General features: G+C 36.2%; 1 protein-coding gene across 1 annotated transcript; it reads right to left on the bottom strand.

Moving 5' to 3' along the window:
• Positions 1–4,125: 4,125 nt before the first annotated feature.
• Positions 4,126–13,134, bottom strand: LOC113230953 (ceramide-1-phosphate transfer protein). Its single transcript, XM_026465063.1, has 4 exons — positions 12,916–13,134; positions 12,630–12,841; positions 10,327–10,502; positions 4,126–5,705 (listed from the first exon to the last, which is right to left on the bottom strand). The coding sequence occupies exons 1-4, from the start codon at positions 13,032–13,034 to the stop codon at positions 5,577–5,579; spliced, it is 636 nt and encodes a 211-aa protein (XP_026320848.1). The 5' UTR covers positions 13,035–13,134; the 3' UTR covers positions 4,126–5,576.
• Between the last annotated feature and the right edge of the window lie 934 nt (positions 13,135–14,068).

Raw genomic sequence — 14,068 nt, 5'->3', positions numbered from 1 at the left:
TATTGGTCAATGCATTTTACAAGTAGATTGAAATCATAAATCGACCGGCTTTTTTTGGTCCCCCAATTATGCTGTTTTAGGGTGCACAGTAGGCCTCACATAGGCTAGATACATTAATAAAAAATTAAAAAATATGGAATTTTTGATATAGTGTCTTTCATCATTAAATGTCGTATCTGAATTTTTTGTCGTAACTAAGTAAGACGTACGAACTTCGCATTCTCAGTAATCGTCGTAGGTTTGCCTTTTCATATACGAATATAATTTATTTATAATGAAGTACGAAATCGCCTAGATAAATACTTAATGCCAGTTACGACTGTTAATGAGAGGGTTAGTATGCACTTATAAGTGCTTAATAGATTTATATCGTTGCTTGTCACGAACTGTGGCCCAAATCAAAATATTTCGTTTTTGACTAATTTTATTACACATCTGTATTCAGAATGTTCTAAATTTGATTGTGAATATGAAAGTCTCACATATATCGACACGGAATAAGAGCGAAAAAGATGTGGTTTCGCGTTGGAAGTGGTCTTATTACAAGGACATAAAGTTTTTTTCTGAGCGGCTGAAGCTGCTCTCCTAAGTTGGTTAAAATAATCGCTTGACAGCATTAGACCGGTATAGGTTTTAGTTTTTTTTTAACCATATTTCTGATAAGTGTCTTTGACAAAGGGCCCTATTCAAGTAAGCCATCGATATACATATATAATTGAGTTTCAAACTATAAACATTTATGTACTAGGCATGAGATCTAATTAAGGTATAAATACGAACACGCAACAATTTTATTTGCATAGTGATGTCCTTTTCCAATCACTTGAGGGTTAAAAGGAGAACACTATTACTATATCAAACATACACATACATATTGCACCTATGCTAGTATGATCAAATCAGTTGCAAAACTCACACTGCATGGGAAATGCAAAGGGTTTCGTGCCACTTTCTGATGGCAAATTCAATACTTCAACAATAGAGCAAACAAGATCTTAGACATGGCATTCCATATTTTTCAAAAAAAAAGAATGATTTTTTTTCATAACGGTGACGGGACAAACAAGTCGTGCGTCTGGTGGTAAGCGACACGACTGTCTATAACAGTTGCAGTGCCACTGCGCCCTTAACCCTGAAACATAAAGTTGATAAATTCCATGTGCCTGTAATTTCACCAAACGTACATACAGGGAGCAAATATAATGCATCGTTTTATTAGTTTGTGCAAATAGTGTTGGAACATGGAAAAATTTGAAAATGCAATTTTTCCGAAATTTAAAAAATCCGAATAACCTGTAAAAAGATTCTGAACGAAAACGAAGGAGCCATTATAAAGATTTTTTTACATACGAGTCCTTTTTTCCGTTGTTGTCCAATTATTTTAAATCTCGATCTCTAACTTGCTTTTAAATATAAACTTAAAAAAATATATATCTGAATGTAGAACGAACAATACTATGAGCGTTCGAATTATATTTTTCCAATTTTTCAAAAATTTTTCCGGAAAAAAACCACTATTTGATTTATTTTTCGAAAATTACCCGACAGTAATTGTACATAACTATTTATTAATTATTACTTTTGTTCAATTGTTTATTACTGAAATGCATCACCACTTCTCAGCTTTTTGTAATAATTAGTGGTTCATGGTGTTGGTGACACCATCATTACATATTTACTGTAAAAAAAAGTTTGAATTGTGTCTATTGTTTGACGACCCAAATAAAGTAAAAAAAAAACACATTTTACAGTTGCCTGCCGACTATCCCTAACCGACGACGTTCGTACAAGCAGGTTTTATACTGCGGCATGCATAAACGCAATGTCTAAGAGCCTGCTGTACGAATGAACGAGTTGTAATCAGGAAGTGAAAAGAAACGCGACTTACTGCAATATTTACAAACTAAAACGTAGCACAATTTGCGCATTGTACAGATAAATACGTACAATACTTAATAAAAATATTGTACATCTAGATAACTTTGAAAAATAAACATAATGATGATTTTTTTATCTCTATTCGAAATTGATAGCTACTTAAAACTATTGGCAAGACGTATATCATTTTTTCAGTGTGTTAAAATTGTTAAAAATGTGTTAAGTATTGAGAGCGAATTCCAAATACATACAGTCCAACGGGGTAAATAGGACCTAATCCTCCTAAGGTCATATTCCTATGATCACATAAATGTCTAGAAACACATTTTAATGAAAATACCGCATTTAAATTTAGAGCTGACCATAGGTTATCTAGAAAAATACGTTATTCATACAAAACTATAAGCAGAATTGCTTGGGCCTGAAGCATTGAAAAAAAAAATGAAAGAAAATTATGAAAACAATATTTGCAACGTATCATCCAACGTATTATCCAAAGATAAGGGTTATTAGACTACTTGACTACTACAGTTGCTATCGCTTTGATAATAATTTTGTTTATTTATACCTTTATTACATATTCTATGTCTTTTTTAATGGCAGTTAAGTTATACGAGGAGTAGCAGTAGAGGTTTTTGTAAAAAAGTTCATCTAGGGAAATACTGCCACCTTACCTATGTCTGCCACCGAGCAGTAATGTGATCATTACCGCATTCCGGTTTGGAAGGGTAAGAGTGCTGGTGAAATTACTGGCACATGGGACTTGTCAACTTATGTGTCAGGGTGACGGGCGCAGCGGCAGAGATCCTAAGATCTTTGCGATTTAAAGCTCTGAGTGGCACTGCAACTGTTATGGACAACTGTTCGTCCCGTCACTTATTATCCACTTGTAGCAGACAATAATCTAACGATAAAGGTAATTACTTGATAAAAAATAATTCATAAGATAACGTATAAAGTCGATGTTACTATATCTTACTCGATTGATATTTTACGTAATAAAAAATACAATCTTAAAACAATATACAATAAGAATCATTATCTACTTAGTATAAGAAAAACTATCACTTCACTTAGAACATTAAATGTTGGAAAATTAATAAGCTATTAATCTCAAAATAGTTAACTTATAAAAAAAAATGTATTATACTCATTGACTTACAATTATATGGACGTCGGGTCCGCGCTAAAAAGTGTCCGAACTTATAGGGCGTTAAAATCGTATACAGAGCGTCATTCACGCTTTAGTCTTCGTTTGTTCGACTGACAGCGAAGCAAGCAAAATTAGACAGTACTGCGATGACATTACAATTTAAATTTAACGTTTTAGCTTTTTCATATTCCTTTACGTTTAAATAGGTTGACTTGGGACATTTTTTTCGTGGTTTTTGTATTAGACCCGTCGTCCATTTATTTGTAAGTCAATGATTATACTAAATAATTTCTATGCTTAAAGAGTCTATACTACCTTAACTAGAATTCAAATTTATCCCGTACCAATACGGTTCATTTTGCTTGGGTCGAGCAGCAGGGAGACTGGCTTCATTTTAGAATTTATTTTTTTACAAACGAACATAAAGCCATTTAAAAAATGTATATCGTATAGTATACATGTTCTATTTAGTTCAAATGATATAAAAAAATTTTCTATGACAAACATTTTTAGGAATAGTGTTTTCATACCGTATATCCTCAATTTTACTATATTTTTTTCCACTTTCACCATTATGCGGCATCAACTACAGCCATTTGAGGTAGTATAGACTCGTAAGATAAATAACATCAAAAGGCTGTTTAGCAAGTAGATAAGGCAGTTTTTAACTGACCGATTTGTTCTATGTATCGTCAGATAAATCAGGCCTTGAATGTAGGTACGTTGTCACTTTATCGATAAGTGTCAAAATACAATCGTAATTAATGAAATAATCAATAGGATTATTCTGTACATTACATTCACTAGAATAAAATTACCTTGCGGTGGAATTAGAAGCTAATTTGAACTGTTTTAAACAGCAATTAGATCACTCATAGATTTCAATTATATCGCTGTCTTTATACATTAAGAGTCAACGCATACGGCGTATTTTCCGCGCAGACAGACAAAGACACGTCGCTGTAGAGGCAGGGCTCCGTCACTCGCACGTAGTTACGCGATAAGTGCCTACCGTTGAGTGTGTTTCCGACAGTGCAAGCACTCAGACAAGTCTTTCATTTACATTACAATCCTTGTATAACCTTGGCGCATTCGGTTCCGCACGACTGCACTGAACACTGCGGGCTACGTTATTTTCACCTCTCTGAGCGCGTCTGCTGTCATTAGTTAGATTAAATAGGCTATTACAGCGTAGGTATTTTCAATTTTGTATGAGAATGACGTATTTGTTACGTAGTAAACTATAAAGTAATCTGTGATAGGCTCAAAAAGTAGATTGTTGCATTTGTATCGACTCAAACGCTCGTACAAAGCTATACAAATTTGCTAGATGTGCGTTCGAAGTCGCACTGCGCCGCTCCGCCACCAGCAGACGTCTGTATCGCCTTATAAGAATGCGTTCAAACGCGAGGTCGCGAAATGAACGGGTTCCCGGGTGGCCTTGGGTCGACTCGCGTGGCAGCGCGTATTCGGGTATGTGCCAAGCTTTCGCGCCGCGTCTTTGAAGATACCGACTAACGGCGGATCCGAACAGGCTGCTACGGGCGCGCTCGGGCGGCCCTCTTCTCACGGCGCGTTTGCGCGAAACGAGCCACAGGCCATAAGAAGCCGTTGTAACGCATATGCACACGACATATATATTTTATACGCGCAGCTGACGCGCTTTTACCACTGTAAAATAAGAGAGGAATGGTAACTCCGTACAAAGTAACAGCGCGGCTTGTATGCGTGCGCGACCGCCACGCGCCGTGTATGGACGCATTTATTCGCATAATAATAATGAAAGGTGCGTTGGGACGACCAGTGTTACGCAACGCAGGTGCATCGCGAGATTATGCTAATGCGTGCGCCCGGCGCGCTACGGTCGCGCACAAGCCGCGTCACGTTTGATATGTTTGTACGGAGTTACCATGCTTTTACGGCGCCACTGAATTTGTGAACGTACGCAAAAGTTTACTGGCTGCGACCGAATCGGGTTTGAAAAGCGTTAAAACATACGATGTGCTCGCATGCGCTTACGCGTATTGCAGAAAACGGCGATTATGAACTAAGTTCACAGCGACGAGCGGAGCAAGCGAAAGTTTATCGTGAATAAAGCCCCCACATTTTTCTTACGTACAAAAAGTTTTTCATGTAAGATGGACGCTGCGTTAATGTATAAAGTAGCGGTATGTCATGTTCATTTGATTAATGATTGTATTATTGTTTCGCGGCCAAAGTAGCGATTATTATAAATTAGAGATAAACCTCCGGTTAAAGTTCCGTTATAAAAGTTGCGGAAGCAGAGGCACGGATCTGTTGCTTCACTAATTCCGTGATTTCATAGGGCTACTGTTCACTTTATAATATATTATTTTAGGTAAATGTACTGTCTCTTCGGAGATATCATATGCCCAAATGAATACGCGAACCGTGTCTTAAAAGTGATCAATAGAGATTACTTACAAACATCTATATATAATGTATAAAATTTAAACAAAGTTTTTATCACACCTATATATACATACATCAAAGTGTCACTATTAACTTGTAGCACTTAAAGTTATTACGGCAATTCATGAAACTCGAATTCTGTGTAGAGCTGGTTCACACGTTTATAAACCTCGTCGCAGGATTGCAGTGTTTGTGGTAGAATGGCGAGCGCTGTCGCTAAACTTTCTTCTGTGCCGAAAATCTAGAAATAATACAATATATGTAACATTATGAACAAAGCTTTACAGAACAAAACAATATAAACAAAACAAAATGCAAAAACAAATTTTATCTACACACATATCATAAACACTATGATGTGTTCAAAAACCGCAAATTACACCCTGCTAAACTGCTAAATAGAACAAATTTCTTATCTGTGAAAATGTTATTATTGCTTCGTAATTCGATTTTATTATGACATCTAAATTTCGAACATCTCCGAAAAACAAAACAATTTCATTCGACCTCAATTCTAATATCAGACGATATGAACAACAGAAAAATGAAATGACATGAAAAAAAATATTTTGACAAATTTCACACGTTACTTGCTAACGAACGATATGATAGTTGGGGCCGACTCTAGTTTAAATACGACTACGACTACGACTATACGACTCTATGAATTAAATAATATCTACGGTTGCGTGAGATGTGTGAGATGCGCGAGAAAAGTTTTTATTTGCCGCCATTGCGCCAATCATAACTTGCAAATTATGATTGGCCAGTTCCTTGTTGTTTCAGAACACATCACAGAGAGCTTGTATTTGTGTATGGATAAAGCAGTGTATGTAACTGTACATAATTAGGCATTAAAAAACTCGTGTGATGTTTTTATCTCCACATAAACCCACACTCGTATTTTAATGCCTTTCATTATGTAACAGTCACATAAACTACTATAGTAGCAGTAGAGCTCCTGTAAAAAAGTTCGTCCAGGGAAGTACTTATCACCTTACCTACTTCAGCCGCCAAGCAGGAATGTGAGCATTAGTGCGTTTGGGGCTGTGTGTGTGCGTGTGTGTTTGTGTGTGTCTCTCTCTCTGTGTGTGTGTGTGTGTGTGTGTGTGTGTGTGTGTGTGTGTGTGCGCGTGTGGGTGCGTGTGGGTGCGTGTGCGTGCGTGGGTGCGTCTGTGGGTGCGTGCGTGCGTGCGCGTGTGTGTGTGTGTGTGTGTGTGCGTGTGTGTGTGTGTGCGTGTGTGCGTGTGTGCGCGTGCGTGCGTGCGCGCGTATATAAATGTATGTGCGACTGGTATGTAAGTGACTGTCAATTAATTTTAAAGTGTATGATTATAATTTTCTTATATAAATAAAAAAACGGACCTCAAAAGTTTATGGAAATACATCTATTTGCAAAGTTTCATTGAAATCGGTTAACGAAAAGTGGGTAAAGTCAAATGGGAAATGAGAAAGAGAAGGCTCCTTTTTTAAGTCGGTAAAAAGAGCTTGAAAGGTTTAAAATAATGAGAACAGATTTTTGTAAAGATAACAGGTTTCTCAGGTACAATGTTCCAAATTCGTCGAGGTAAAATGGCATTTACTACAAGATCAGACGCCGTCTTCTAAGCGAGATCTTAAACAATCACTTATCTAGGCCATAATAAATTGCAGATCAAACAATGAGTATCACGTCACATGTGCGTAGTTTAATACCTTTATTGGTTCTATATCAAGGTGGACAAGGTCACTTAGTAACGCAAGATTACGTGTTTATGAGAATTACTGTGATTTAAAACAAAGATGCAGGTTTGTTTACAGGTATATCCTGGTTCCACTGTAGGTCAATGGCTCCATGAAATTAATGCGTATTATCAAAACACCAATTTTATAGAAAAAATAAAAAGAGTAAAAACTTCAATAGTTTCTATATCAGCCATCTAAACGCTGGGCTGAAACAATCTGCCCCCTCCACTAAGACAGTCAATCTCAAATCTGCATTTAAAAAAATACGAAACATCTGTTGATTGAATACCCGGGAAAAATATATGCACCGTATGCTGGTGCAATTACAGGCACATGGAACTTGTCAACTTATGTCTTAGAGTGACGGGCGCAGTGGCAGTGATCCTAAGATCTTTGTGATTTAAAGCTCTGAGTGTCACTGCAACTGTTATGGATAGACGTGTCGCTTACCATCAGGGGCACGACTTGTTCATCCAATAAAAAAAAGAATAATATTTTATTTACAGTCATATTGTAAATGTAAACATCTCTGTCATAATCAAAAACTAAAAATCAATATTTTTTAAGCGAAATTGAATTATATCTACGACTTTTTAAATGATTTTCTTGCATTATGTCTCTATTCGACTACATAGCTGTTATAACCTAGTTATTTGTATTGTATTTCGAGTCCCCGCAACATTGGATGAACTCGTTTTTAACCGACTTAAAAAAAAGGAGGAGGTTCTCAATTCGACTCGTGTTTCTTTTATTTCTTTTATGCATGTTACGCGATAACTCCGGTATTTGTGAACCTATTTTGATGATGCTTTCTTTGTTGGAAACTGGTACTGTAGTACTTGGTACTGTAGTGGCCCCATTTAAAGTATATTCCACCTCTTAAGGTGGCAAACTAGAGGATGAATGACTTTTGAGGTCAGGTTTTTTAGTACTCTGTACTGACATTATTATTCATGTGAAGTTTAGAAGAGGTTATAGGACATACTCACGTACGTCGATTTTCAATTACTTACATTTTTTTAGAAGTTAAAAACACATTTAAACACAGCTAAAAAAAGTCGTTGAAAAACCAAATAGACGACACGACAACAAACACAGAAAAATTCGTGAGGTCCGCTGGTTCGTTCCGTGGCTTAGTTGGTATAGCGTCTGTCACGGTATGCTAGAAGACGTCGGTTCGAATCCAGCCGGATCTTTGTATTAATTGAAAAAATAATTGAATATCAATTCAATAAAAATTTAAACACATTTAAAGATAATAATAATCATATTTTTAATGATTTATGTTGGTAACAATGTAACTAAAAGTATGTTATTCAGAATTGGCCATATTTTAAATCTAATTTTTTTTCACAATTTAAACTTGTTGAATGCTTTAAAAAAATAATACTGCATACGTCAAACATTTTATGTAATTGTTAGTACAAAAACAAACTATAATATACGTTAGAAAGAGGGAAACATATCATTCCAATTACCACCTTCATGCGCCTAGATAGGACACATTTACGCGTCACTCCAGTGTTTAAAAACCCATAATAATACCAATAACGACAGCTCTTCAATAATTGCACTTGACAAAGTTTAATCAATACGTGGCCTTGGAACTGTATCGAACGAAGAGTTGGCAACTATTTTACGGACACGATCAATCTTCATCAGGTACTACCTACCTTACCTATTTCTGCCGCCAAGCAGTAATGTCAGCATTACTGTGTTCCGGTTTTTAAGGGTACTGGTGAAATTACAGGCATATGAGACTTGTCAACTTATGTCTCAGAGTGACAGGCGCAGTGGTAGTGCCACTCAGATCTTTGCAATTTAAAGTTCTGAGTGGCACTGTAACTGTTATGGACAGGTGTGTAGCTTAACATCAGACACGACTTGTTCGCCCCGTCACTTGATGTTATAAAAAAAACCATTGCATGATTTCCTCAAATTTAACGCCCAGAGAAACGCGCCAGCCGCGCCGTTCTTGCAGACTAGATTTTGAACGAAAATTAGTAGGAAAGCGGCTGCCGCGACACTGTAGCCTTACTACTAGAGCGTCTAATGTGAAGACTAAAGTAGTGTCTGTAAACTAGGTCCTTATTTCTCACCATTGGCCTAATTCTCACCTACAAATACACTCGTACGTTCAGATACGAATCGAAAAAGGGAATCGAACCCGAGACCTTCCAACGCCCAGGTTGGGCCACCGAGGTCATCTAATTAGACCATTATATATTTTTTTTTAAATTACGATGATTTTCTTCATCTATTTCTTTACATATGCACGTAACAAAATATTATATAAATGTATTTCTTTAAAAAAAATGTCTATTAATTCATACATACGCTTCCATTTTACTATCGGGGTAGACAGAGACGCACAGCCTTCAACTTGCTACAGTCCTGGCACTTATCTTTCGCCTCATTAACACGCATCACAATGCTTCATACACGTCGGTCGGTTAAAGGTGTTATTGACTTGGCCACCTTAAGGCTTACTTAATTTCTTCAATACATAAATCTATATGTCATATATGTGTATGTATCTATATGTGTATAGATGAAACTTTTCGAGCGCAATTAAATTTAATTCGAAAAACTTGAATCACAGTTTAATAACGGAACGTGACTAATTATTTCCTTTCTACGTCATTTTAAATTATTATTATCTAACGAATTCATCTATTTACACCTGTTTAACATCGCAAATAAACTTGTTATCAGTAAAAAAAATATTAGGTTACATTTTAAGATAATGTGTTGAAAAACACGTAAAGAACTATTTTTATACAGAGTTCATTCGGGGATTTCGATACGCTTCACATACGTTTCTACCAGAACAACCCTAAGGGTGGCAAAGTAGGGGATGAATGACTTTTTAGGTCAGTTTTTTAACCAGAGGTTAGGTTATTTTATGGTAGTCATGTTAGTGTTATCTTTGACCTATGGTCAGAGAATCCCCTTTACCTTATGTTTTTCATTGAATATTAGTATTCAAATTATCACGCTCACTGGCTAATTAGCATTTGACTAAAATGGTGCACTATGTGTTAATAATTTTTATATCTTAAACCAAACATCAACATTGTTAAGAACTTTTCATGCATAATTTCTAAGCAAATATGGTAAATAAAGAAAATACCAACCTTTTTAAGCAAATCAGGTCTAGTTGGCAGCGTGTGCATGGCCAATGTAGCCGCTTTTCTGATGTACCACGGATGGAATTCAGCCAACGTCTCAGTGTACGCACTCTGACATATTGCACATGTGTTTACAGAGTCATCTGCCTCGCTTAATCGTTTCAGGAATAGTCGGATGAAATCTAAAAAAATTATTAAGGCTATTGATGTCTCAGGTTTTCACGATTGCAACACATTAAAAACAAAAATAATATTGTTTGGATCTAAATAGAATACATGTATTTGTTTTTTCTAACAAACAGACATTTTGTATCCTATACAGGCCCCAGGGTCTCGGGTAATTGACTAATCCTGGGACCTGCAAAGAACCCAATACATTGATTTGTTTGAAGAAACATGACAGCTTCCGTAGTCAACTGGCTTGCACACTGATTTCATTAGTGTCGCCTTCTCAGAGGTCCCGGGTGGCCGAGTCAGTATAGAAAACCAACTTTTCTATATTGTCTCAGGTCTGGGTGTTTGTGGTAACATTGGTGTTTCCAATTTCCATAACACAAATGCTTTAGCTACTTACTTTAGGTTCAGCGCAACATATATGATGTTGTCTAATATTTACTTTTATTTAAATATACTCTATTTAGATCTGAAAGAAATAGTCTCATTTCTAAAAATTAAGTCCATTTCATTTTGTCAAAACAAATAATAATAATGATAATAACACACACAATCAACGTAGCCCTGCACTAGGGAAACCCGTGTCGTGGGTGCTATGGACACACACATAGACCCACAAATTACACCCAAACTCACGAGATAAATAAATGTAGGCCATACAAATATTTCTCCCGGCCCGGGAATCAAACGTGGGACCTCTGCGTGGCAGTCCGGCATGGTAACCGTTTGGCCACAGAGGCAGTTAATAATATATTTAAGGTTCCATTTATTGACAATGAGTTTTTCTTTTGTTTTGACAACCGTATAACAATATAATTTTTCATTACTTGCTCAGGGGTGTACGAAAGAGGCCTCCACACACAACATACCATTCTATTCTACATCTGGGACACCTTGGAAAACATTCGGTGGGTACCTTACACAGACTGTAAATTCTTTCACCACGACGGCAAGCATTACAGTACATGACATCAACACAATAAGAAGACTTGCTCAGTGTAGGTAAAAAATATGAACAGACCTCTGACCACATAGAAAAAAAATTAGAACACAGAAACCTGTCATAGGTAATTTCTGTGAATCACAGTTACTTGTTTTCCTTCTAACTTAAAATAATAATAATGTGCCAGGCAACAACACAAGTTTAACCAGTTTCAATGTACTACGAGCACCAGAGCAATGGAATTTATTCTGGGGCATTACCCACAAGACCCAGTCCAAAATAGAATGATATTGAGTTCTTAGGCTTTTGCGATTGTTACACATCTAAATGAAACTATTTTTCTGGATTTAAATTGCACACGGTTGTCATGGAACCTGACTGTGAACATTGACTGTAAACATGGAACCTGTAAAGGGCCCAAAATTTTGGTTTGTTTGAAAAAACAAATATATGCGAAGAATAGTTTTATTTACTACAAAACAGAATGAGTTTCTATTAAACCTTATAAACAGAACTCTAGTAGAGCATATGTACCTAAAGTTCAAGGAAGTAATGCATGTAGAGTGAATAATACCTCCCTTAGAACTCCCACAATTTTATTATTGTAATGTATTATGTTTTATATTTTTGATGTGTAACAAGCAATTAAATTTTGGGTTTTTATGTTTTGCAATTACCATTGACTGAAGCCATTGACTGACCACAGAATCTGTAAGGAGTCCTAAATATTACTTTGCTTGAAAAAACAAATATACTCAATATATTTTTTGTAGTTGTAGATTGTAGAGCTTCTTGTGAAAGAGTTTGTCCAGGGAAGTACTGCCACCTTTCATATTTCCACATTACTGCTTACCAGTTTTGGTACTGGACTGGTAAGGGGTGCTAGTGAAATTACAGGCACATGGGACTTTCAACTTCTGTTCCAGAGTGACAGGCACAGTAGCCCTAGCACCACAAAAAAATTTGAAGAAATTTTATAATTGTGATTAAAAATATATCTATTTTGTTTTGATGGCTTGCTGTTTATTTTTAATCACACTATGATTTCAGAGGGAGGTATTATCGACTCTGTGTGTATTACTAATTAACATGCAGTGCTTGTCCCATTTTAGCTTTTAGCAAGAGGTATAGAGAAGAGGTACATAATAAATAAAATAAGTATAAAAATACATAAAGTATTTCTTGTACATACCAAGTCCTCTATGTAATCTAAGCATAGTTCTTGAACCAGAAACAAAACCGTTCTTCTCGTAAAGGTTCGACTCTTTTTCATACTTCATCATTTTCTTGAACGAATCGTAATATATCGAATTTTCGCCTTCTTTGTGTTTATCCATAACTTTAATTTTACTCTTCACATCGCTACTAACGAATGAGAACACCGTTCCGATAAGATTTAGAAACCTAAAATGATTAGCAAATTAGCGAAAATAAAAAGGAAATCAACATTTAGCATACAAAATAATATGATCACTCACTTCACTAGCTCATTGTAACCGTCGATATAAGCCTCTATAACAACATCATCCTCTTCTTTCAAGCTCCGGTGGAAGCTCTGTTGCACATGATGCAAGTCTAGATTGTTTTCGTGGGACATAGTACTTATTCAGCGTAAATAAATTTATTATAAAAAAAAACTGAACCTTCACTACCTCTCACCAGATTACATTTGACTGACGTTTGTAACAAGGTACTCTTTGACTTGTCTTTGTTTTTTTTTTTATTTTTTTTTCTTTCCATAAAGGAAAAGGCAAAGGTTTTACACCATACAGCCAAGTCTTGGTACATTATTCTTTTTTGGTACATGAAGTAGAATTATGTTTCTGTAAATATGGCCGCCACAAAGAGGATAGGCAATTTGAGGCGGCGTGCTTGGATTGACTCGGGATTCCTTAGAACTGGCCGATACGGGTATTTTAGTTCGAGATTCGTATAATTTCGCGTTTTAATCTTCGATTAAGGCACAATAGCACTATCCTATTCCACTTTAAACTAGATTTCACAAAATAATTGAAAGTCAAAATAAAAACGACACTTTTCCCTCCAAAAGGTCCAGAGCGAATCTGACTTGTCTTTGACTGACGCTGACATACAATGCAGGATTGGTTTGACTGACAGATAGATTAAACTGCCTATTCTAAAGTCAAGAGAAAAGAAAATAAATTATGTTTACAAAATTTTAAAGCACAAGACCATTGACCTACCAACAAATGGACGTCGGGTCTAATACAAAAACCACGAAAAAATGTCCGAAGTTAACCTATACAAACGTAGTGACATGTAACGAAATATAAAAAACTAAAACATTTAATTTAAATTATAACGTCATTGCAGTACTGCCTAATTTGCTTGCAACTTTGGGGAATTTATTGCTCCCCTAACGAACAATAAAACGGCCTCGTGAACTTCGTGAATGGCGATATAATTATAAAGTTTCGTGGTTTTTACAAAATGCTTTTTATCAAACCGGGCAAACAATTTGCAATCCTGACATGACCATTTACGTAACTGTAAACTGTCAAACATTTACGACAAGTGCGACACTCTCCTTGGCGACTCTCGTCCAAAGAGACTGCCACAGCCAGCCGGTGATAATAGGCGGCGTCTAAAGCCGCCACACAACAATTTAAG

Source organism: Hyposmocoma kahamanoa, unplaced genomic scaffold (genome assembly GCF_003589595.1).
Source record: "Hyposmocoma kahamanoa isolate Upper Pololo Valley unplaced genomic scaffold, ASM358959v1 64, whole genome shotgun sequence".
Classification (NCBI taxonomy): Eukaryota; Metazoa; Arthropoda; class Insecta; order Lepidoptera; family Cosmopterigidae; genus Hyposmocoma; species Hyposmocoma kahamanoa.
The sequence above is the reverse complement of the archived record's forward strand: the minus strand, read 5'-3'. Positions and strand labels throughout refer to the sequence as shown.

Bases quoted from the DNA above. Each gene is read 5' to 3' on its own strand.
- LOC113230953 (XM_026465063.1), bottom strand. From the start codon at position 13,034: ATGTCCCACGAAAACAATCTAGACTTGCATCATGTGCAACAGAGCTTC. The intron at 12,842-12,915 runs GTGAGTGATCAT...TAATCATTTTAG, and splicing joins GGTTACAATGAGCTAGTGAA to GTTTCTAAATCTTATCGGAA. The intron at 10,503-12,629 runs GTATGTACAAGA...TAATTTTTTTAG, and splicing joins TAGATTACATAGAGGACTTG to ATTTCATCCGACTATTCCTG.